Source organism: Hevea brasiliensis, chromosome 1, assembly GCF_030052815.1.
Source record: "Hevea brasiliensis isolate MT/VB/25A 57/8 chromosome 1, ASM3005281v1, whole genome shotgun sequence".
Lineage (NCBI taxonomy): Eukaryota > Viridiplantae > Streptophyta > Magnoliopsida > Malpighiales > Euphorbiaceae > Hevea > Hevea brasiliensis.
Genome location: NC_079493.1, coordinates 123,150,085 through 123,174,104, shown reverse-complemented (window position 1 = coordinate 123,174,104; position 24,020 = coordinate 123,150,085). Strand labels below are relative to the sequence as shown.

The following is a 24,020-nucleotide window of genomic DNA, read 5'->3' as shown; positions in this document are numbered from 1 at the left end:
GATATTATATTACACTTTAATACTTAAATTTGAGAAATAAATGATTTATCCTATTTAATTTTAATATATAAAATAATTTAATCCTTATAATTTTATTATTTATAATAATTTTATCCATTAATAAACTAATTAAATTATTTTATATATTAAAAATTATAGAGATAAAAATATAATATAATATAAAATTTAAAAATTAAATAATCAATTTCTAAAAATTTAAGAACTAAAGTATAATATAATATAAAATTAATAAACTAAATAATTAATTCCTCAAAGTTCAGTAATTAAAATATAATATATGATAAAATTAAGAGACCAATTTATAAATTTTCCTAAAATAAATATATAATTCATTTTATCTACATATCTACTAATTCATCATTCACAATTTAATATGAATCCATTACCTAGTGCTTTCATACATCATGTCAATAATTTATTCACAATAAAATTTAAAAATTTTATAAAAATTAAAAAAAAAATTCTCTCTTTAAATTAAATTTTGATTAAATAAACAATGAATAAACCCATTTTTGAAGGTAATATTTTATGCATTTATTAGGAATTCTACCTAAAACTAATGTTAGTGAATTGAAAGAATTACTTGAATTAGTTGAGCAATAAAAGATTAAAGGGGATGAACTAACTATTGAGCAATAAATGTATAAAAGCTGAGGAGCTCTGTCCCTGTAATCTTCAAAATAATTCTATTAAAAATATAAATATTTTATGGGTTTAATTAAATTGTATTTGAGACTATAAAATTTTAAATTTTAACAAGTCAAATGAATTTAAAGAAATAAAGAAAGAGAGAATTTAAGGCAGGTTACCAAAACTAAGAGCTAGCATTCAAGGGATACTGCATCTGTATCTGCCATGGAGATTATTATTATTTATTATTGTGGACAAAATTTATTATTTAGATCTATTTCATACTATTTTTTTTTAATTATTAATCTGTTGCATCCCACACATGAATTTTGTCTTCTTAAGGTTTTTGGCTTTTACAGAACATAAGATTTTGTTTTTGTTTTGAGATAAGTTTGATTTTAGACATGTGAGAGTTGTATTAAAAAAATATATATATTTCTTCAAATATATTAATATGAAAATACCAAAAATTAATTTAATAAATATAATCATAAAAATTCAAAATAATGAAATAATTATTTCAATTAAATTAAAAATAATATACTTAAAACATTTTTTTTCCTGTCAACCTCAAATCTCACGTCAGAACTCAGCAGGTCGGCTGCTAGCTCCTCCTAGATCCTGTAATAAAATAATAGAGAGATCTTGTATGCGTGCGTTCTAACATAGTTGCATTTATCTCTTTCCGTTTTTTTTATATTATCAGCCGCGTGAAGTAGGAAAATTTATAATTTGACGTTTAAATTTTATTTTTATTATATTTTAATTTTTTAATTTTATACCATCTTTAAAATTTTAAAAATTAATTATTTAATCTTTAAAATTTACATTATACTCTAATCTTTATAATTTTAATACATATTATCAATAAATAAAATTATTATAAACATAAAATTATATAAATTAAATCGTTTTATATATTAAAATTAAATAATTAATTTTTAAAAATTTATAGATTAAAATTTAATCTAGTGTAAAATTTAAAAGTTAAATAATTAATTTTTTTATAATTTAAGGACTGATAAAATTTGGTGATTAAATTATAAATTTAATTAGAAAATTATTCCTCACATTTTAAGACAAAAATGCTTAAATCTGCATCAGAAGTCAGAACTTGTTCTTGTTCTTAAAAAAATAAAAATAAAAATAAAAAAATAACAAAGGGGTGAAGAAGCTTATATGTCTTCTTCTATAAAGTCAACTACTGTTGAAAACTCAACTAATTTTTTTTTTTTTCTAATCTTCTAAAATTTGGCACGTAGAGATGAATTAGCAATGAAGACTCATTAGGTGAGGTAATATTAGCTCATGGATGGAGATTTAATTAATTATTGCATCAAAGCTGGCTCTGCTTTTGGTGGACACAGACAAAGATTGGAATCATGATGGTGATAAAGATTTTCTAATTAAATTTGATTGTGCAAATGCAATGCTGCCAATGCTGGATTGATGTCATGTCTATTATGATAGCATCCATCTATTTATGGATTACTTCAGTAATCACACTTTAATTTCTAATCATAAAAGTTAAACCAACTCTGGATTCTCTACATCCTTCACTTTGCTTATTATTCTTGCGAATTTCTTGGCGATGTTAGGGGCTAGACAGCCGGATGCTCTTACTATTGTATTAACGGGGCGGCTCTGGTTCCTTCCTTGCATGATTTGGGAACATGCCATTGCCAAGAAGCACAATGGAAGTATGACACATACGTCAAAAATGCAAGGACTTTGGTAGTGTAATTCAACTCAGATTGCAAAAACAAATTCTGATTATATTCAACTCAGGATTTTCTCGCAAGAACTATACATTGTCCTGAATTATCTTAGAAAGTTCACAGATCATTTTTGCTAGGCACGGCCATCAACACCTTATGATTGCTGTCTGGATTGAAGAACCAAGCATATAACAGTTACAATATAAATGATCAGCTACACCTGATAATGCAAATTCAAATGCCCAAGGGTTTTTACTAGTTAGTTCTCAATTGGATTTGAAGAAATTTGCACTGTAAGCCTCCTATTTATACCTTGTTTCCACTCACCACCAACACAGACCTTGTAGCATATAGATGCTTGTGAATCCCCCTCATGGCAATGGCATATGCTTAAGGCTAAAGCAATGGAAGTGCAAGTCCGCTAGCAACATTGATAATTTTATCCAGAAATTGTACGACTGAAGTCTATTACAAGGCAACAATGGAGCTTCATTACAATCTGTTGAAATCTCATTCAAGCTTGGAATATGTAACGCTTCATTCTGATACAGTGAATGACTCTGAATGAACTTGCATGTCCAAAGCTGATAGAGCTCAAATTCTTAAACAACTATGCTCAGCTGGTAGAAAAAGATTAAGAGTAGATGACTTATGTACCGCGGAAGAGTGTAAATTGATGCATGCATTTTATATCATCATTTAGGTATAATTTTTGCACATAATTTACCCTTGTGCATAGCTATTACTATAAATATTAGTATATATTTAGTCAATTTTGCCTTTTTATACTTCTTAGTTTAATTTTTAAAATTTATTTGTTTTGATCAGAGCAGCCATTTGGAAGAAATTAGAGCAGCCATTTTTGGAATTTTTGAAATTTTTGGAATTTTGGTGTATTTTGGTTAGAGCAACCATTTGGAAGAAATTAGAGTTGAATTGCAAAATTTTGAAGTTGAGTTAAAGAGACCGAAAGTTGCACAAACTGCGACACAGCTTATGGCACAGGTTGTGTCGATTGTCAGATATGAAGTTTTTCTTGGGCAGCAGGTTTCACAACCTACGACACAAGGCGCGACACAACCGGTTTAGCTTGTGCCATTTTAAAGAAAATGGCTGACGTGGCACTTTCGTCTCTCTGATTTCATACATCACTTTCTCCAGAATCTTCTGCCTTTTTACCCATTCTAGGGCAGACCTCTGAACCATATAAAAGCTCATTTATCTCTTTCTTTCCACAAGGAGGAAAAGAGGGAGATTTTGCAAGAGAGGGAGAGGAAGAGGAGCACGTGAGACCATTTTGCAGCAGCAGTAGAAGACGTTTTCTGCAACACTCCAGCAGCAGATCCTTTATCATTTTACTGTGTTTTTCTATTCCTTAGCTTAGATTTTCATTATTTCTATATATATATATATATACCGGGGTTTGTCTTGAAACCATGATTTGTGAGTAGATCTTTGAGATTCTAGAGATGGATTTGTAAATATTGCTTTGTATTGTGGTTTTTGAACTGATTTAGTCATTTAAATGAGATTTGCTACATTTTGATTTATTGCTTGTGAACTTGTTGCCTTGCTTGATGAATGGGCCCTCATTAAGTTAAGTTTTAATCATTGACAGATAACTGAAAAGTGAATGTTTGGGATAGATAATCTTGCAATAAACTTAGTTTTCTTGGTGTTAGAGATAAGCTAAGAGGATTAAGGGGACTTTCAAAAATCAATTAGAGCTTTAATTGGGTTTTTGTCAGGTTTGAAATACTGTGAAAACATGGTTTGATTTGATGAATACCAACTTTGAAATGCTTCAAAAAGGTTTCAAAGAACTAAGAATTGATTTCCCTCAAAATTGCAATTTTCATGTGTTTGGCTAAATTGGGGATAAATAACATGCAAACAATATTGAAAACCATATCTCTAGAATCACTTTAATTTTTATTGAATTTAGATTTAATTCCTCCCAATTTCATAATTAGCAATTTCAATTTAAATTTTGGTAATCTAGTATAATTAATTTAGTTAATTGTTTGATTTAGTTTAAATTCCTCAAATACCAATTTTAATTTTAAATTTTATTTTTAATATCTTTAAATTTTACCATTCTAATTAGCTTATCATTTTATTTCCAATTTAAGCACAATTCCCTGTGGGAACGATATTATCTTTTAAAACTATACTACTGTGACCCGTGTACTTGCGGAAGCTATTTCATAGCTAACATATCAAGTTTTTGACGCCGTTGTCGGGGAATTGTTTATTTTTAAGTTGGATTTTAATTGTTTTAAGCTGATTAGAATTTTTATTTTCTTTTATTTTGACTGTTGTTCCTTATGTTTTTCAGGTACTTTTCTTGTTTATGAGACGATCGAAAAGCACAAGTGATACTGAATTGTTGTTCGATACTGAATTGTTGTTCAACCCTGAAATTGAAAAATTCTGTCGAGCCAACAAAAAGGAATCAAAGAGGAGAAAGGAAGCAGAAAAAGAAGAACAACAAAGGTTTGAGCAAGAGGAGAAAATTGAAAATGTGGAGAATCAAAATAGAGCTATTGGTGGAGATAATGGAGGAAATGAGCAAAATAGGCAGAATGAAGTTGTTAATCAAAATAATCCTCAGAGAAGATCCATGTTAGATTATGCTTTTCCTAGATGTGCAAATGTGAGAGATAATAGACCTATCATTGGAGCTAATCAATTTGAGTTAAAGACTGGTCTCATTCAAATGGTTCAGAATTCACAATTTGGAGGTAGTCCACTTGAAAATCCTCATTCTCATTTGAAGAAATTTTTGATGATATGTGGTACACAAAGACAGTTTTGAGTTTCAGATGAAGTAATTCGCCAATGTAGTAACAGATGCTTTGACCAGAAAATCTTCTGGCAGTCTGGCGCACATTTCAGCAGAGAAGAGACCGTTGATTCAGGAAGTACATGAGTTGATGGATCAAGGTTTAATCCTAGATCTTTCAGATGAGGGGGTATTGTTGGCTCATTTTTCAGTGAGGCCAGACTTACGAGACAGAGTTAGAGTCTCCCAGCACAAAGACCAACAATTGATGAAGATCATAGAAATAGTACAGCAGGGTAAAGGTAGTGAGTTTGGATTTGCCAATGATAGCGTCCTAGTGCAAGGTTCTAGGATATGTGTGTCCGATGTGGACAATCTCAAAAATGAAATCATGCGAGAGGCACACTATACACTGTATAATGTCCACCCAGGCTCCACCAAGATGTACCATGATGTGAAAGATAGCTATTGGTGGAATGGCATGAAGAGAGACATAGCAGACTTTGTGTCCAAGTGCTTGACTTGTCAGAAGGTGAAGTTTGAACACCAGAGACCGTCAGGGAAGCTACAAGAGCTCCCTATCCAGGAATGAAAGTGGGAAATGATTACCATGGATTTTGTGACTGGGTTACCTCGTACCACGCGAGGATATGACTCGATATGGGTAATTGTAGACTGCCAAACTAAATCAGCTCATTTCTTGCCTGTGAAGATTACATATTCTGTGGCACAGTACGCTCGACTCTACATTCGAGAAATAGTCAGATTGCATGGAGTTCCTGCTTCCATAATATTTGACAGAGGGCCCCAGTTCACTTCTCGGTTTTGGAGGAAGTTGCAGGAGGCACTTGGCACACAGTTGAACTTTAGTACTGCTTTCCACCCTCGCATTGACGGATCAGAAAGGACAATCCAAACACTGGAAGACATGCTTCGCATGAGTGTTTTGGATTTTGGAGGTCAATGGGATGATCAGCTAGCTTTGGTAGAGTTTGCCTAAAACAACAGTTACCATTGCAACATAGGGATGGCACCCTATGAGGCACTATATGGAAGAAAGTGTAGGTCTCCTCTGTGTTGGACGGAAATGGGAGAAGCGAAGGTGCATGATGTAGACCTAGTGCAGTACACTTCAGAGATAGTTCCTTTAATCAGGGAACGATTGAAAACAGCTTTCAGTAGGCAGAAGAGTTATGCAGACCCCAGACGGAGAGATGTAGAGTTTGCAGTAGGCGACTACGTATTCCTGAAGGTTTCTCCAGTCATGAGATTTGGAAAGAAGGGTAAGTTGGCACCTCGGTATATTGGACCTTTTGAGGTTACTGATAGAGTTGGAGCAGTTGCCTACCGGTTGGAGCTACCACCCAATCTTTTTCATGTTCATCCTGTGTTTCACATCTCCCTGCTCAGGAAATACATTCCTGATCCTTCTCATGTACTACAGCCGGATGTAATAGAGCTAAAAGAGAACTTGACGTTTGAGGAGCAACCTGTAGCCATAGTGGACTACCAAGTAAGGCAGCTAAGATCAAAACAGATCCCTATAGTTAAGGTTTTGTGGAGGAGCCAGTCAGTGGAAGAGTGCACTTGGGAGTCAGAACGGGACATGCGTAGCAAGTACCCTTATCTGTTCAATGTGTAATCATGTACTTTATTCTGCCTTGTGTAAAATTCGAGGACGAATTTTTACGTAAGAGGAAGAATGTAACACCCCAAAATTTTAAATTTATTATTTTATGAGTAATATTGATATTTTAATTTTATTTAAATTTTAAGAAATTATTTGAGATTTTTTGGATTTTAAAAATCGGGTTCGATTTTCCGAAAATATAAACTTTGATGATTTTTTTAAAAATTAATTTAAAGACCACGTGGCAAAACTAAAAATATATTTGGAGTCTACGAATTTTTCTGAGTTTTCTAAAATTTTTTCAGAATTTTTGGACCTCGTTTTCGGTCCCAAGGCAGAGTAAAAATTCAAAAATTTTATATTCCGAATCGAACCGGCAGAATCGAACCGGACCGGATCGGACCGGTCGAATCGGACCGGCCTTTCTTCTTCCTTTTTCTTCCTCTCCCGCGCGCGTTTTTCCTTTTCCCTTTCTCTCTCGTTTTCTCTCTCCTCCCTCCTCCCCTTGCCGCGCCACCTTCCCAGCCACCCGGCTACGCGCGCCACCCCCTTCCCCACGGCCGTGGCGCCAGCGCGGGAAAATCTTGTATGAACACCCCCTTGCAAGCGCGCGACTTTTCAACTTCCCGGCCAAAATTCGGCCGATCCGGCCACCAATCGGACCGGGTCTTGTGTCTAAATCCATCTACTCGTCGAGAGCTTTCCATAGACACCAAGAACACCGAAATCCATCGAGCGGTTTGTCTAATTTTTGCCCGGGAAGTTTTAGCCCATTTCGACTTTTGGGCTAGATTTCTCGCAAACCGTGAACCCCACGAGAAAACCGAGAGTACCAGAGCGCTCCACTCGTCGAGAGCTTCGTGGCGATATAAATTTCAAATTTTTCCGACACCATTTTTCGGTGGGTCCCACGGAACTTCGCAGTGTTTTTCTGAGCATTTAATGAGCTTAGAAAATTCCGTAAAATTTATGTACTAACCCCCGTGTTGTGGGCTTCGTGTAGGTATCTTCAATTCGCGGAAATTCGACAGTTGTCCGGGTCTGTGAATTTTCTGCCAGACAGACCGGCTACTGGAAAAAAGTCTCCGAATTGAATCGAGGTTTTGGCTACCCCACCATTGTCAGATGTCCCGAGCGCGTTCCCGGAGTCGGAATTGGCAAAGGTAAACCCGAACCTTACTTTTTCGTAATTTTCTAGTGCTTAAATAGGATTAAAAATCCATAAAATATTCGTAGTAGCTCAGAAAATTATGATTCTTTTTGCAATAGCCTAGTAATATTGCTAAGGACCGCGGGGCAAAGTTTTAGAATTTTTAAAGCTTATTCGGGCAGTTTTTGCAAAAATGATCAATTATAAGGACTAAATTGAAATTTTACATATTGTGATGGATGACTGATTTGATGGGCCCAGGAGGGGTTGTGTGATATGATTGAATTGTGGATATATGGGTTGCGAATATAGAAATGTGTTTTGAGCCATTTTGCAGGTTGGGTAGGTCCTAGGTATAGGGGAGACTCTGCCGGATTTTCGACACGACTTAGGACGTATTTGGTCTTTTCTTGATTTGTATTGAGTCAATTGTATTAAATAATTGTAATGTAATTGTCAGGTGAGCTGGGACAGCCTTTTTCCTCCGCCCAGCCGCCACAGTAACTGCTATCTAGTCTGTGAGTAAAATATTAATTTTAATTGTAATTTCGATATTATTATATGTTCAAGCATGTCCATGTACCACTTATATGCATATATCTATGTAGTTAAACTCTAGGCACGATTTATGTTGCATTTATAACTTTTAAAGTGCCATGAATGTTGTTGTGGTAATTTGGAGCAGTGTGCGTGCGTTGGCGTGCGTGTGATGTGGTGTGGACTATGGATAGGACGGGTAGTCACGGCTTGAGATCTTCGTTGGGACCCGATCCTTCGGGGGTAGTCACCGCTTGAGTTCTTCGCTGGGACCCCGATTTGGTTTATTAAGCGAAAGTCCGGCTTGAGTTCTTCGCTGGCACCAGGTTGGATTTAAGAGAGCTGTATAGGGGATCGGCTCCCAGATATTATGATTGATATTACTGGATGTGTGAGTGCTCCAAATTACCTTTTTGCTGTTATGATGTGAAAATATTGTTGATGTGCATTTCACTCCACATGTTGCATTAGTTTTAGATAGTTATAGAGATTATGGTTAAAATTGATATTTTACTCTTTGAGTCGAACGCTCACTCCTGTTTAATATTTTTCCAGGCCACAGGAGGATATTTTTGAGGTTAACCTACTTTTCTCCCTCGCAGGTCATTTATTAATGTCTGTATAAACCTGTTAACTCTAGAATTTCCGCATATGTTAGAAGTATTTATTGAATTGGGTCTGTAATATAAATTTTTACTTTGGACCTGTAAACTTATTATTGTATGCATGTTTGATGGACTGGATAAGGGAGCTGAACTCCCATTTATTTTTATGATGATTTGTGTATGTGGAGGGTGAGCTGAGCTCCCCAATTGATATATATTGTGTTTACAGGTTGGGTGAGTCAAAAACTCCCCGTTGAAAGGTCCATTTTATGGCAGGACTTCGTCCCGTTGATTTCTTGAAATTGGGCCCAAATGGGCCTTAGAGTTGGGTTAAGGAATAGTTAGGCTTACTACGGGCCTCGGGGGCTTTAGGCTGGCCCAGGTCCTAGTGCCGGTCCGGCCCATAGGTAGGGTCGTGACAATATGGATACCTCTGTGGTTTAGATTGTCTCGCACCGACAACCCATTCAACACAGCTTTCCATAGGAAATTCTTTATCTTAGGTTGGACCGAAAGGTTCAAAATGGATTGCCATTCATTCTTCGAAAAGACATGGAAATGGCTAGGCTCCTGATTCTTTTCCTTTCGATGCTTGTTAATCAGCATCCTGTAACCCGAACGAACTGAATAGATTCCTGAATTATCAAAGTGCCAAACCATAGTGTCTTGAGAGCCAAGCGAGGCGATTGGAATAGAGGAGATAGCTAAAGCCTTTTCCTCCCTGAATAATGCATTAGCCACAAGTGATTTCCATTGCAAATTGGCATGGTCAATTAAATTAGCAAAAAAATTAACATTTAGAGGACAATTCTATGGCCTTGTGACTCTAAAGCTTTTGATTCCTGGTACCCATGAATCATCCCAAATCAAAATATTCTACCCATCAGCTACATTAAATCTACACTCTTCTTTTAAAACTTCCCTTTCAATAATCACACTTTAATTTCTAATCATAAAAGTTAAAACCAACTCTGGATTCTCTACATCCTTCACTTTGATTATTATTAGTGCGAATTTCTTAGCCATGTTAGGGGCCAGACAGCAGGATGCTCTTACTATTGTATTAACTGGGGAATCTGATTCCTTCCTTGCATGATTAGGGAACATGCCATTGCCAAGAAGCACAATGGAAGTATGACACATGTAAAAAATGCAAGGATTTTGGCGGTGTGTTTCAACTCAGATTGCAAAAACAAATTCTGACTATATTCAACTCAGGATTTTCTCGCAAGAACTATACATTGTCCTGTATTATCTTAGAAAGTTCACAGACCATTGTTGCTAGGCATGGCCAACAACACCTTATGATAGCTGTCTGGATTGAAGAATCATGCATATAACAGCTACAACATAAATGATGATCCGCTACACCTGATAATGCAAATTCAACTGCCTAAGGGTTTTTAATAGTTAGTTCTCAATTGGATTTGAAGAAATTTTCACTGTAAGCCTCCTATTTATACCTCGTTTCCAATCACCACCAACACAGACCTTGTAGCATATAGATGCTTGTGAATCCCCCTCATGGCAATGGTATATGCTCAAGGCTAAAGCAATGGAAGTGCAAGTCCACTGGCAACATTGATAATTGTATCCAGAAATTGGAGCCTATTACCAGGCAACAATGGAGCTTCATCGCAATCTGTTGAAATCTCATTCAAGTTTGGAATATGTAACGCTTCATTTTGATACAATGAATGACTCTTAATGAACTTGTATGTCCAATTCTCCAGCAAATATGCTCAGTTGGCAGAGAAAGACGAGTAGATGACTTATGTAACGCCGAAAGGTGTAAATTACAAAAAATTAAAAAAAAAAAAAAAAAAGCAACACACAAAACAGTTCACCCTCTCTATGTAAGACTACATCCATGACAATGCCATCATTCACTATAATTAAATAAATAATCAACAATTACAATTTCAAAACTATACTACCCATTAACCCAATTACAGTCAAGAATTAGTTAATCCTCTCAATTTCCTCTAAACATAACCTAATATATTTATTATTTTAACTACTGTACCACAATGATATCTTCAATTATGTGGGCAAGAGCATGAACAAGAATTCATTCCTCTTGAAATTATATGTCCTTCCTCCACCTTAGACCGAAACATCTTTTTGTGGGATTACAATAGACAAGAGCCCTTCATCAATAGCCAAAACTAAATCCTTAACAATTGTCAAAATCTTCCCTGCAATGGGCAACAGCCACACCCCATTCTTTACCGTGAGCCGCTTTCTATGCGCAAAGCCAAATTAATCTCTCCACAATATTTTTATTTATAATATTTAATTCCTCAGTTTTAATCTAATTAAGAATCCTACTCAATTTAAAAATAATACTGAATTAAGAATTGTACATAATATCGAAAATATTCCCCCATTTTATTTAAGGAATATTTTAGGTATGTATACATGAGCATTTGATGAATTTTTTATTCTTGAAAGTAGTTTGTCAAGTAATCTAAACTTCAATCCTCAAAATCAAAAATAAAAAGATATCTCTTAAGAATATTGCAAAGCAAAAATGAAGCAAATTTGCTTTAAAATGTTTCTGATCTCATAAAAATAATATGCATGTGTTAGCAAATACAATGGAATGGGGAGAGAATAATCGGAGAGAATAAAATGCATCACAATACTACCTTCTCGATTGCAGCAGACAGCTAGTGGAAAGATATTAATGTCATTGCCAGGATTTTGCATCCTGCATTAGTAGCCCAATTGCGCGAATATGGCTGTCGCTTCTCCCAAGGACTGATCATTTGACCATAGATTTTGTCCACCAAAAATACTTTCCAATTGCGAAACACAACATCATAGTTCACCTGGAATTGGGCTCAGAGTGGAATCAATTACAAGCCTCTAGATTTTTGAATCTACTGTTGTGGAGATTTGATGCTCCAATACTGTGAACAAAAAGGACAAGTTGGAAATGGAGGAAGAGAGAATAAAACAAAAATTGAAAATAATTTCTTATTAGAAATACCTTCAAGAGTTTGGATGAATGATAAACCAGAGATCATCTAGTCCATCATTACTTGAGGGATTTGAGAAATCAATGGCCAATATTCCCCACCTAATTCACACTTCGGTTGCAACAAACGGCAAACAACGATATCTAGCGAAGTAATGGACGACGGCAGCCCTTCTTCAGGCAGGGATTGAAGATTATAGCATTGAGCTATCCTCAATTTTTTAAGAGAGGTGAGGTGCAGAAGCCCCTTGTCCAGAAACTTCAGATTCTCAAGACTGACGAGTTTAAGTGAGGTAAGAGTGGATGGCAGCAGCATCTTCCCAGGAAAGGAGACCATGTCAACGCCATCGTACCCATCAATGGTAAGCTCCAAAAGAGAGGACACTGCTCGCAAATCCCAATGCATGAGGTGAGCAATGAGTTTGCTGCACTGATAAATGCGAAGTGATTCTAATTGAGATGGCAAAACCCCTCCCAGAAACAACTCAAGCTTTGGACAATTGACTACTGTCAAATTTTTGAGGTCTTGAAGTCCCTTGAAGTCGACAGATTCCAGGTTTTGAAAACCATTAATTACAAGAGAGATAAGAGTAGATGGCAGCAGCATCTCCCCTGGAAAAGCTTCCACATCGTCACAGCTTTCAATAGCAATTTTCACAAGAGAGGGGAGGGTTTGCAGATCCCACTGCATGTGGCCTGCGATCAGTTTGTTGCAATCATGGCCAACATCCAGCGATTCTAATTTTTCAGGCAAACATCCTTTTGGAAATGGCTCGAGTTGTGGACAATAACCGATACTTAGAGAAGAAAGGGAGGAGGGTAGCCCATCCTTAGGAAACGACTCTAGCGCTGGACAACGCATTATACTCAAATCAACAAGGGAAGAGAGAAGAGAGCGCATATTCTGAGGTAGTGACTTCAAACTCGAGCAATCATATAATGAAAGTCTTGTCAAATTTGAGGCGGGCAATCCTCCTTCAGGAAAAGATACAAAGTAACGGCATTCCGCAATTTCCAAGGAATCAAGAGATGTAAAATTCACATTTGCCTCAGGTGTAAAAAAATCATCCAGATTTCCACATCTTCCTACTTTAAGAGTCTTGACCTCACTAAACAACTTTAGTGGAAAGCTCCCAAGTGAATAAGAGTCATAGATTACAATTTCTTCTAAAGCATTAGGAAGAAGACCAATTCTTTCCATTATCTCCATTGCAAACTCGAATCTATAACTTATGAGGCTGTACAACCCAGAAGGCAGTTTCTTCAATTGCACATCTGCAGTAATCACTCTAAGTATAGCTGGAGCCCTTTGAAGTGCAGCTGCAAACTGCTGACAACCACCAACATCTAGTGTTGTTAAACAAGGAAGATGACCAGGCAGGGCAACCCTCTCTAGGTTGTTACTTCTCCTTACGTGAAGCTCTTGAAGGACAGGAAAGGCTCCTTCACATGAAATCCACTCACGCCATCCTCTCATATATGAAAATCTCAGAACTTTCAACGATCCAAATGGCTTCTTCATGGATGTGCAACTTCCATAGAACTCACGACCAACAACCTCAACTTTATAGAAGAATCCGATAGTAAGGTATTCTAGAGATGGTAGCTGCCCAAGTGGTGGCAAAGAAGAGCAGTTTCCACATCCAGTCAACTCCAGCGACACCATACAAGAAAAAGAAGAGTGTCCTACCCAATCTGGAAATCTGGTACCTCCATAATCATAAATTGAAAGATAGTCCAACCCTTTATGGGGTTCTAACGACTCTAGCACACTTTTTTCATGCGTCGGATCAATGCTAGCTCGGATGTCCCTGTCCCATCTCAACTCCAATTTCACAAGTTTCTCCTTACCGCACAAGTTGGCTTCTGCAGCATCTTTGGCCTTCTCAACGTGCTGGAGATTCCAGATACAAAGCTCTCCCTGAAGTTCTTGAAGCTTCCCCAATTCCTTGATGCTAGACCCGCTCTGTTCTCCTAGAAAGAAATCAGTCAACTTCCGGAGCTTTTTGAGTTCACCCATTTGTGGTGGCATCTCTAGCAGTTTAGTTCCTCTAATGTCAAGATGACATAATTTGATTAATTTTGACATGTTACTCGGCAACGCAACTAGGTTTGGACACTCACGCAAGATCAAAATTTGCAAGAAATAAAGTTTGGTAGGTGTTGAGAAGCTTTTGAATGATGCTCCAGAGAGATTCAGATATCGTAGTAGCTTAAATTTGCTAATTGAATCACTCAAATCAACCATTTGATATTGAGATAAAGATAGTACCCGTAGGGGACGACCGAGTGTCTGCAATAAACCATGTATTACCTGTTGCAATTGAATTAGGAATAAAAGATAAAATCTAATTAGTAAGATCTAAGAAGAATTTAGTTAGGAAGTTAAATAATAAAAGAACAAGAAAAATAAGTTCGGTGATTGAAAAAGTCCAACACTAAGTTGGACTTGGAATGCTCTTAGAAGTCCAAATTTGGACTTGTTTTGTCTTGTTTCTCCTATAAAAGGAGAATTGATCTATTGTGGCCAATGTTGGTTGGCAGAGAGTATGTGTTGAGGCCACCAAACTGTGAGAGTTTTGACGGCAGTGCAATAGTGCGGTGATATACACGATTTGAGTGTTGGATAGCCGCAAGACTATTTTTGTTTGTGAGGAATAAATATAATTAGTATTTTTTTAAGTAAATTTGTTGAATTTTGCAGTTAAATTTTCGCAACATTACCTCATCAGTCTTGAGAGTCGACCGCCTCTTGAGAGTCGACCGCCTCTCCAACGGCTTCAATGATATGAAAGTACGCAAAACATTGTCTTTACAAGCGCCTGAAAATTTCTGGAGTGAATCAAGATCCACATCTGCATACGAGACATGACGGGTCCTCTTAACAATGTTGCTCGAGTTGTTGCCCTCCAATCGAGAGCAAAATTCTCCAGAAACAAATTTAGCTAGGTCGTTGAAGAGATCATGCATAACAAAGTGTGATTTACTGCCTTTAGATCGTTGGAAAAAAGATCTTGTCACAAGATCATTGAAATGGTCGTTACCTATTTCTTCCATCTCCTTCTTTGAGTTATTTCCTTGGGCTTGGACAAAGAAGCCCTCTGCCATCCATAGAAGAACTACTTCTTCCTTGCCAAATTCATATCCTTTGGGAAATAGAGCACAATAAGCAAAACACCTTTTTGAAAGCGATGAGAGATAATGGTAGCTCAATCTTAGCGCTGAATTAATGTCTTCATTCTTTAGATCCCATATATCGCTGCTCGATATTTGCTTCCACTTCTGAACATCTCTTTCTGCACTTAACAGTCGTCCGATGGTTTTTGCTGCTAAGGGTAGACCACGACAATTTTTTGCAATTTTCTCACCAAGCGCTTTCAACTGAGGATAAGCATTGGAATCATCTTTGACAAATGCATGCTTTTCAAGCAAGTACCAGCATTCCCTATCTGTTAATTCGTTCAAATGACGAACTTCAACAGGCCCTGTGAGGGTGAGGCTTGCCACGCTTTCATGGCGGGTTGTAACAACGATCTTAATCATTCCTTTTCTTGCCCCAACCTGTAAGAAAGGTTTTAGGAAATCGTACCAATCACGAGTATTATCGCTCAAAAAATCATCCAAAACAATCAAAAGTTTTCTCTCCATCGAGGAAAATTCCTTCAGCAGTTGTCGTTGGAGCAGATCCAAATTATCATAGTTTGAAGACTCTGGATTGACCACCCTGAGAATATCTTTCGTTACCCTGGTAACGTCGAATACTTCTGATACAAAGATCCATGGTCTGTGTTGAAATTGAGCTTCTATTCTTGTATCATTGTAGACGAGTTGAGCCAGAGTAGTTTTACCGATCCCACCCATACCCCAGATGGGCATCACAACCAAGGAATCAGAATCAGATAGTAGAGATTCTATGATGGCATCCTTGTCCCTAACTCTACTATCAATTTCGGAATCATCATCATCATTTCGCAGAGAAGTAGTTGGTGTTTTCGGCGGCAAAGACAGTTTTTCTGCAAGACCTAGTGTGTCCTTTTGGTCTAACAAATGTTGAAGTCTTTTAAGGATGGCTTCCAACCTTTGTCTGATCTGGTATTTGGAGATAAATCCCGTCGCCTTCTCCATCCAAGAAGTAGCTTTCAACTTCGATTTAAGTGCTTTATACTCTATCTCATCCAGCAAGTCATCTGCTTCGTAGATAGCTTCTCTGAGGTGGTCGAGCCAATTTTTCACATTAGGCTTAGTGATCTGCTTATCCTCTGCATCAGTGAGCAGTCCATTAACAGAATTCAACGTTATGTTCAATTTCTCGAGTTCGCCTTGGAGAATTTGGCCGTCGAAGAATTTCCGAAATTCAGGGGAAGCCAGCCGCTCAAACAAAACCGGAAGGAAAGCGGAAAGAATTGCTCCTCCTACCAATTCAGCCATGCTTGGTTTTTCCCTCTTTGCAAATAAGTGGTTTAAAGGTAGTTAAGAGAAATGTAAAGCAAATGGTCCCGAGCTTTTGAAAATGAAGAAGAAGAAGCTGTAAAAAAGATTAGTCCTTTGAGGACGAAGACGACAAAAAGCTTAATTCACAATTTCTTGGGCGGCTTTGGATGTCCAACAGTGCTGATGGTTTTGTTTTTCGGTGTGCTGGTTTTCAAGGTTTCTTCCAGGTGGTTTTTGGATTTGGAAAAGTTCGTAAAGGATTCAATTGTGGGCCTTTTACTTGTTTGCTCATTGGGCCATGCAATTCGCCATTTTCAGATTAAAAAAAAAAAAAGAAAATTGCAACTTGATGCCGACAAAAAAAAAATAGTTTGCGCTATATATATTATATAATATCTTCAATGTAAATAATAAAAAATTTATAATTAAAAAATAAATAAAATGTAACAATTAATTTTAAAATTTAATAATAAATGTGAATTTTAGATAAAAAGTATTTATACGTGATTTTTAAATGAAGGCTGTAGACCCTTATTTTGTGATGAGTATATGTATTGAGGTCGTGGGAAATCCAATGATGAAAAATTGTATGGCTGTAAAATATAATTGAAGGTATGGAACTGAATTATTAATTTCGTGGCATGATCTTGAAAAAAAAATAATACGCTTTTTGGGAAATTAATTTAATTTGAAAAAAATTTTGTTTTGTTTAAATTTGATATGGGTAGTTCGTAAATGGACCTAATTGAGTTTAATTGGGCGTCATGGGCCTAAGAAAGCCTAGTTATGAATTTTAAATAGGACCCATTTAATTTATTTTTTTCTCTATCCCTCTCTTCCTATTGGTTAGAACACCTCACCCATATCCCAGTCTCATCCAAATTCCTCAATCCCAGTTGTTTAAGTTATCTGAACTTTATCACACTAGGACTTCAAACCCTACCACACCTCTTCCTCACTCCCTATTGGTGCCACCCCCTTTCCCTCTCTTTCTATTGGTTGAAACACCTCATTCATATCTCAGTCTCAGCCAAATTCTACAATCCTAGTTGTTTAAGTTATCTGAACTTTATCACCATAAGACTCCAAACCCTATCACACCTCTCTTCCAAAACCCTATAAATACCTCACTGATAAAAAAAAAAAAAAGAGGATGATGGGAGGAAAGAGATTTTCATACAAGATTTCTGGAAGGTCAGTTTTTATTGTTTTCTTTTCAAGATCTATGCCACACAATCTTTTAATTCTATGCTCTTTGTCTTCAATTTATTTTATATGTTCATATAGATCATGTAATCATGTTTAATTTGAGGGGATACACAACTCTGCACATGTTTAGTTTCTGTCTCTCGTACTTTTATTATTTTTCTTTATTTTCTTTATTTCTTTTTATTTACAAACAAAATTGGTAAGTAGCCCTAAGGTAAGTACCAAAGAGGGCATTTGCGCGGAGCTTATATGGAGCTAAACGGGAGTAAACCAGGGATATCATTGCCATACTAGAAGAGAAGACCCTTTTTTAAGGGTAGCTTGCCCCAATGGCAACTGCATTTACCAACAAGTAAGTAGCTCTAAACTTCTCGAATAACCATTGGCATGAAATTGTAGTAATAATATAACTTTCATTTGGTAAATTAAAATTAACTTTGTTTTTAATTTAACTGACTTTTGCATGTAATTAATTTAAATAAATACTTTGTAAATTAAAATTAATCTTGTTTGTAAATTAAACTAATATTGGCATGTAAAATAAATTTAATTTAATACTTGGTAATTATAAAATAAATTTGCATGTTAGAAATCTTTATTAGGTTGTGATTGTTTGGGACTTATGTGATATTAGAATAAATTACACATGTACATAATTAACTTAGTTCAATTATCCTTAGGGTAACTTGGTAAAAATTAATTAATTAGGTTAAATAGAAACATAGGGTTATTTGAAATTGAATTTGTTTGTAAATTAAATTTCCAATAATAAATTAATTTTAGTCATCTGGTAAATATCATTTAAATAATTAGCAACCCCATAGATAGAAATTACTTGTGCATGAAAATTGTGTGTAAACAACAACCCTTTTTGTGAATTACTTGCGTGTGTAGGATTAGAATTGCATTTTTTAGGATAAAGTTTAATAAAGGAATAATAAACAAGACTTCTAGAAACATTAGTAGAGGACTGGCACTCGAATTAACGAGGTTAGACCAGGCGTAAGGGGTGCCTAACACCTTCCCCTTACGTACCCACTATCCCGAACCTAGACATTGGGCTATGGTAATGACGGTTGTGGAAACTCTGCAAGGAGTAAGTTGCCATCCATGACCCTCGGAAGAAACACTGAATATGTCCCGGTTATTACCCGGGTGGCGACTCCTGTCTATCTATGCCTTCGTGGCATAAATCCTTAATCTAGTGGTAGTGTTATGGGAAGACGGTACTTACGGTGGTTTGATTCTATTAGGATTGTATGAAGTGCATGTCTAGGAAATCTTTGTCTAAGGAGGTGGTACTTAAGTGAGACCATTGTGACTCCACCATCTTTCCTGGGCATTACCTGGTGCATTTTATATAATTCTAATGGATGATATTTCACCTCACGCCCCACCCCTACAGTTTGGCGACTCCACTGGGGATTAAATGGATAGTTACTCCAACATGTTTCTATTAGTCTAATATTATTCCTCTGTTAAACTTTTTGCATTGCACTACACTATCACACGGATCACTCTTACCCTTTTTAGCCCCGTTAGTACTAGCCAAGGAAACCATAGCTCTACTCGAGCTATGAAGAATTGGTGAATGCTAGCACCCCATGCCTGTACCTTCGAGTATATAAAAGAGCCACAGCTCCGGCCGTTGTGCTTAATGGACAAGCTCTCGCATGGGTGACCCTTTTCCTACCCAATGAAGCCCATGAGCCATAGATTTCAACCCTAGGTACCCCGTAGATTTTTGTTGTGCTGGATTCGTATCCTTACTGTTCAAACCATAAGTTCTAGTGGTAGTTGAGTTGAACCTAGGCCTATGCATAAACCCAATGCGTGTATAGGCCCAAGTCCATTTCAAAACCCATGTTAAGCAAGATGATGCTTACTTATGGTTAAACTTTAAGGATATAAATCCTTTGTTTGTGAGGGAAGGATCGTCCTGGACCACCCCCTGTTGGTGTGTCCAGTGTACCAGAGCCTAGGATAGAATTTTTTCTTACCATGCACGTGAGAGTTGAAGGTATAAGGGGGCGAAGATTCAGTTCTGGAGACATTCTTTTCGGTTTATCATTTAGTCTTTGGTCCGATTTTAGTTCAGTTTATACAGTTCGGTTTTGGTTCAGTTTTGGTCGTATTAGTACGGTTCGGTTTTGGCTTTGTAAAGGCAAAGGTAAAAATGAAAGTACATATTCATGCATTCATGCATTGCATTTGTACATAGCATAAGATGTTAAAACCTTGTATTTTTTTTCTCTTGTAGTAAACATAGCTTTAGAACACATCAGGAAGACTTCTAATCAGGTCACTTGGGTTAGGGAGGGAAAGAGATTGGTAAGAGTTACACCTGCACAAGCTAAAATGGAAGACACTAAGGTCATGTTTAAACAGATGCTTGAAGAAGCTTTGAATGCCAAGATGGCTGAGCTTGAAGGAAAAATCATGGCCAACTTTGAGAAGAAGTTAGAGATGGGTGGGCCTAGTGATGTTCAGTGAAAAGGCTCAAGAAGAGACTAGTAAAAGAAGGCCTTTGATGATGTTTGGGATGAAGAAGATTATCTGCAAGACAAGGCCAAAAAGAAAGAAAAGGGGACAAGTGAGGAGATTAGAGTTATTCTTGAGATGATGGAAAAACTTGGGCCGGTGTGAAAAAGCAAAGTGAATTTCTTGGAATGGGGTCATTAGATGCAGATGACTTTGACATCAGTTGGATGGAAATCTACCTAAAAATTCAAGATGCTGATTTGGCTAAATTCGATGGTACCGTGACCCAAAACCCACCTCAGTCTTATCTTATAGTCATGAAAACAACTGGTTTGACTAAGAACCAAGTCACTCGGTTCTTTTCTATGTCACTAGAAGGGGTTGCATCTTCATGGTATCATGGGCTAGAAGCCACTGTGAGAAAAGATTGGGAGGAGCTAGTTAGGAGATTTGTGCAACAATACTCCTATAATACTGACTTTAGATGTTACCCTGAGAGACTTAGAGACCACTAGGCAAAAACCAAATGAAACCTTTTCAGAGTATCTATTGAGATGGAGGAAAAAGGCCATGAAGATGACCAATAGGCCTGCTGAAAAGGATCAAGTGCGATTGGTAGTGAAAAGTCTGCAGCCTAGTTATTATGAGAAACTTTGTTATTATCCCTTGGCTACCTTTGAACAGCTATATGATGCTGGGGTATTAGTGGAGGATGTATTGAATAATGAAAAGAAGATTTATTAGCCCAAGAGGAGGATACGGTCGGTGGCAACATTCTTTGGGAAAACAAAGTCATTGAGGTTCAAACCGTGTCCCGCACCCCTAGAAAGTTCTCTCAATTCAACCAACCTCTATCTAAAGTCTTCGAGCGACTCAAAGCTCGGGGTCTCCTCCAACCCTTGGCACCTAGACCACCACCAAACCCACTGCCACCCAATTACAATGCTAACCTATATTGCCAATTCCATCAAACTCATGGCCATGACACTGACAGATGTTTTCGGCTAAAACACGAAGTTCAAGACTTGATCGATGCTAAGAAAATAGCTGACCCAGAAAATCGACCCAACACACGCACCAACCCAATCCCAACCATAATGTTCCACCTCCACCAGGACTTTACATGATTTCCACCACCTCAATTGACCCTGACCAAATTCTCAACCTTATCCAACCTATCCAAAAGCTTGATGAACCTCGATCTGTAATGACAATTGATATTTGGGATAGTTCTAGTGATGAGGAAGGTTTGTTAGATGTTTGGGTTGACTCTGACGGAGAGGAAAAGAGTAGGGTGAGCCACATGACCAAGAGTGGTGGATATTATCCTGATCCACCCATGGAGAAGGACAACGTGAGAGGGAAAGCCAAGGTGTTGGCTGAAGAGGACACAGATGAAGAGGATGATCAGTTCCTTAGGCAATTGAAGAGGACTCAGGCTAGTGTAATGGTCTGGGAATTGCTATTGGCATCGAGAAAAACACGAACCACTGACCAAGGCCCTGAGTGTACTCAAGGTCTCCACGGAGATAACTCCAGAAGAGATTGCCAAAGTTGTGCTTATAGAAGATGGGGGTCATATTACTTTCTCTGATCATGATCTCCCAGCTGAGGGGAGAAACCATAGTAGGGCTTTGTTCGTGACCGCCGAGGTTGGAGGGTGGAAAGTGCCTTGTGTGATGATAGATGATGGGTCAGCCATCAACGTATGCCCTCTGAAGATTTTGCCAAAATTAGGAATTTCTATGTCTGAACTAACTGGTTCTGATCTGGTTATCAGGGCCTATGATGATTCAAAGAGAAATGTGATAGGGTTATTCAAGACTATGGTTAAGGTGGGGCCTATAGAGACTGAAGTTGAGTTCACTGTGCTAGACATCCCCATGACATTCTCCTTACTGTTGGGTAGAATCTAGTTCCATCCCTTAGGTGGAGTCCCCTCTACACTTCACCAAAAGATCAAGATCCCGCACCAAGATGGTGTAATTACTGTCAATGCTGAAAGAGATGGGGAAGTAGCTATGCTGCAAGTGGGTGGTTCGGTACCACTATTGTTTGGTTTCCAAGTTGCTGGGATCTATGGAGACTGGATGGACCCTAGGGTGGCCACTATGATGAAAGAGATGAAGTTTTTTCCTGGCATGGGTTTGGGAAAACGAGCTAATGGCTTAGTGACTTTTCCAGAAATAAAGGGACAAATCACTAGATATGGGCTGGGCTATCAGCCAACTGAAGATGAAGAGGGACTCAAGCCCACCAAGTTTATCAGGGAGGGCGCAATTGCATGGACTGATGACCAGGAGCTGCCGCATGTTGAGGAATTAGAACAAGAGGTCAGTGCCATCAAGTTAAGGTCTGCATGGAAGCCAAGCACTTGGACCTACACCCCTAAGTTTGAGTCTGTCTTTTGTAATGCTCACAGTAGTGATACTAATATTGTTATTTATGATGTACTTGATGACAATTTTGAGGCAAAAATAAATAATATGACTAGTCCTTTTGCTTACTTGTTTGATGTTTATTCTGATGGGCGTATGCATGGCATTCATAATCATTTAGAATTTATTTCTATTAATGCATCAAAATTGATCTCTATTAATTTGGGTACACCAAATAATCCTAAAGACATTAAGTTAGCTGAAGATTTAACCCAAGAAGAAAGAGATAAATTTATAGCCTTGTTAACAAAGTAGAAGCACATGCCTCCAGCTTAAAATTAGATGGCCAATTCCCAAGCCAAGCTAGTGTCTCCATAGTAAAAGAATGATCAAAAGTTGACTTAGCTAGTTATCCTAATGAGGAGAAAAATTTCATGCTATGAAGGATTAATAGTAGCACATGTGGACCTAGAGGGAGAAGAAAAATGATGTGAAGGACGTCTCTGGAAGTGAGAGAATACTCGCAATAAGCCTACAAAAGAGATAGAGCAACAATTCATAGATTAGCCACTCAACTTACTTTAGCTGGGGGGCAATTCTACAAACTCTTATGTGTGATAAAAAAAAAATAGGCTGCAAATAATGAAAGGAGTACATGTAAGAATGTGTGGTCCCCATATGAATGGAAAGGTTTTAGTTGAAAAAAAATATATTCAAAACATATAAGGATTGGCCTGAAAAATTCCTTATGTTCTTTAAGGTTATCATAGTACTGCAAGGACATCCACGGGGGCAACCCATTCTCTTTAGTAGATGGGACTAAAGCAATGCTATCCATTAGTAAGAGGTCAAATTCTTGAGGGTGATGCTAGAAGCTAAGATCCTAAAAAATGAGTGGGCTTATAAGAGATATGAAGAACTAGCTTTGATTGATGAAAAGAGAATGTGAGCCTTGTATCATATGCAGGCTTATTAGAGGAAGATAGCTAAGGCCTTTAATAAAAAGGTGAAGCCAAGAAAGATCAAAGAGAAAGACATGGTTTTGAAACAAGCTCAGCCCGTCCCTTTTGATTTAAGAGGAAAGTTTAACCCAAGCTAGGATGGTCCATACATAGTCAAAAAGATCTTGCTAAGGTAAGAATATCAGACTTGGGTGGGAATGAATTTCAAGAACTAGTCAATTTAGATAGGCTCAAATGGTACTTTGTGTGAGATAGGCTCGCTAGGCTGAAAACCTACAAAAGGCGGTCTAGGCAAAAATAAGGGGCCAAAGAAAAAAGAAAAGAAGAAAAAAAAATGCTAGATTGAAAATCTGCAAAAGATGGTCTAAGCAAAAGGAGAGATGAGAGAAGATCTGGATGGAAAACCTAAAAAGGCCAGAAGATCTGGATGGAAAACCTAAAAAGGCCATTCAGCAGGTTATAAAGCTTATTTCTAACTTTGGAAGGTTGAAAATTTGGTA

General features: G+C 37.2%; 1 protein-coding gene across 1 annotated transcript; it reads right to left on the bottom strand.

Annotated features, from left to right (window-relative positions):
• Nucleotides 1-11,619: 11,619 nt before the first annotated feature.
• On the bottom strand, nt 11,620-16,502 carry LOC110652373 (putative disease resistance RPP13-like protein 1). The gene is made up of 3 exons (XM_021807949.2): nt 14,784-16,502; nt 12,072-14,373; nt 11,620-11,991 (listed from the first exon to the last, which is right to left on the bottom strand). Exons 1-2 carry the CDS (start codon nt 16,485-16,487, stop codon nt 12,109-12,111), a joined length of 3,969 nt encoding a protein of 1,322 aa, XP_021663641.2. The 5' UTR covers nt 16,488-16,502; the 3' UTR covers nt 11,620-11,991; nt 12,072-12,108.
• Nucleotides 16,503-24,020: the final 7,518 nt, after the last annotated feature.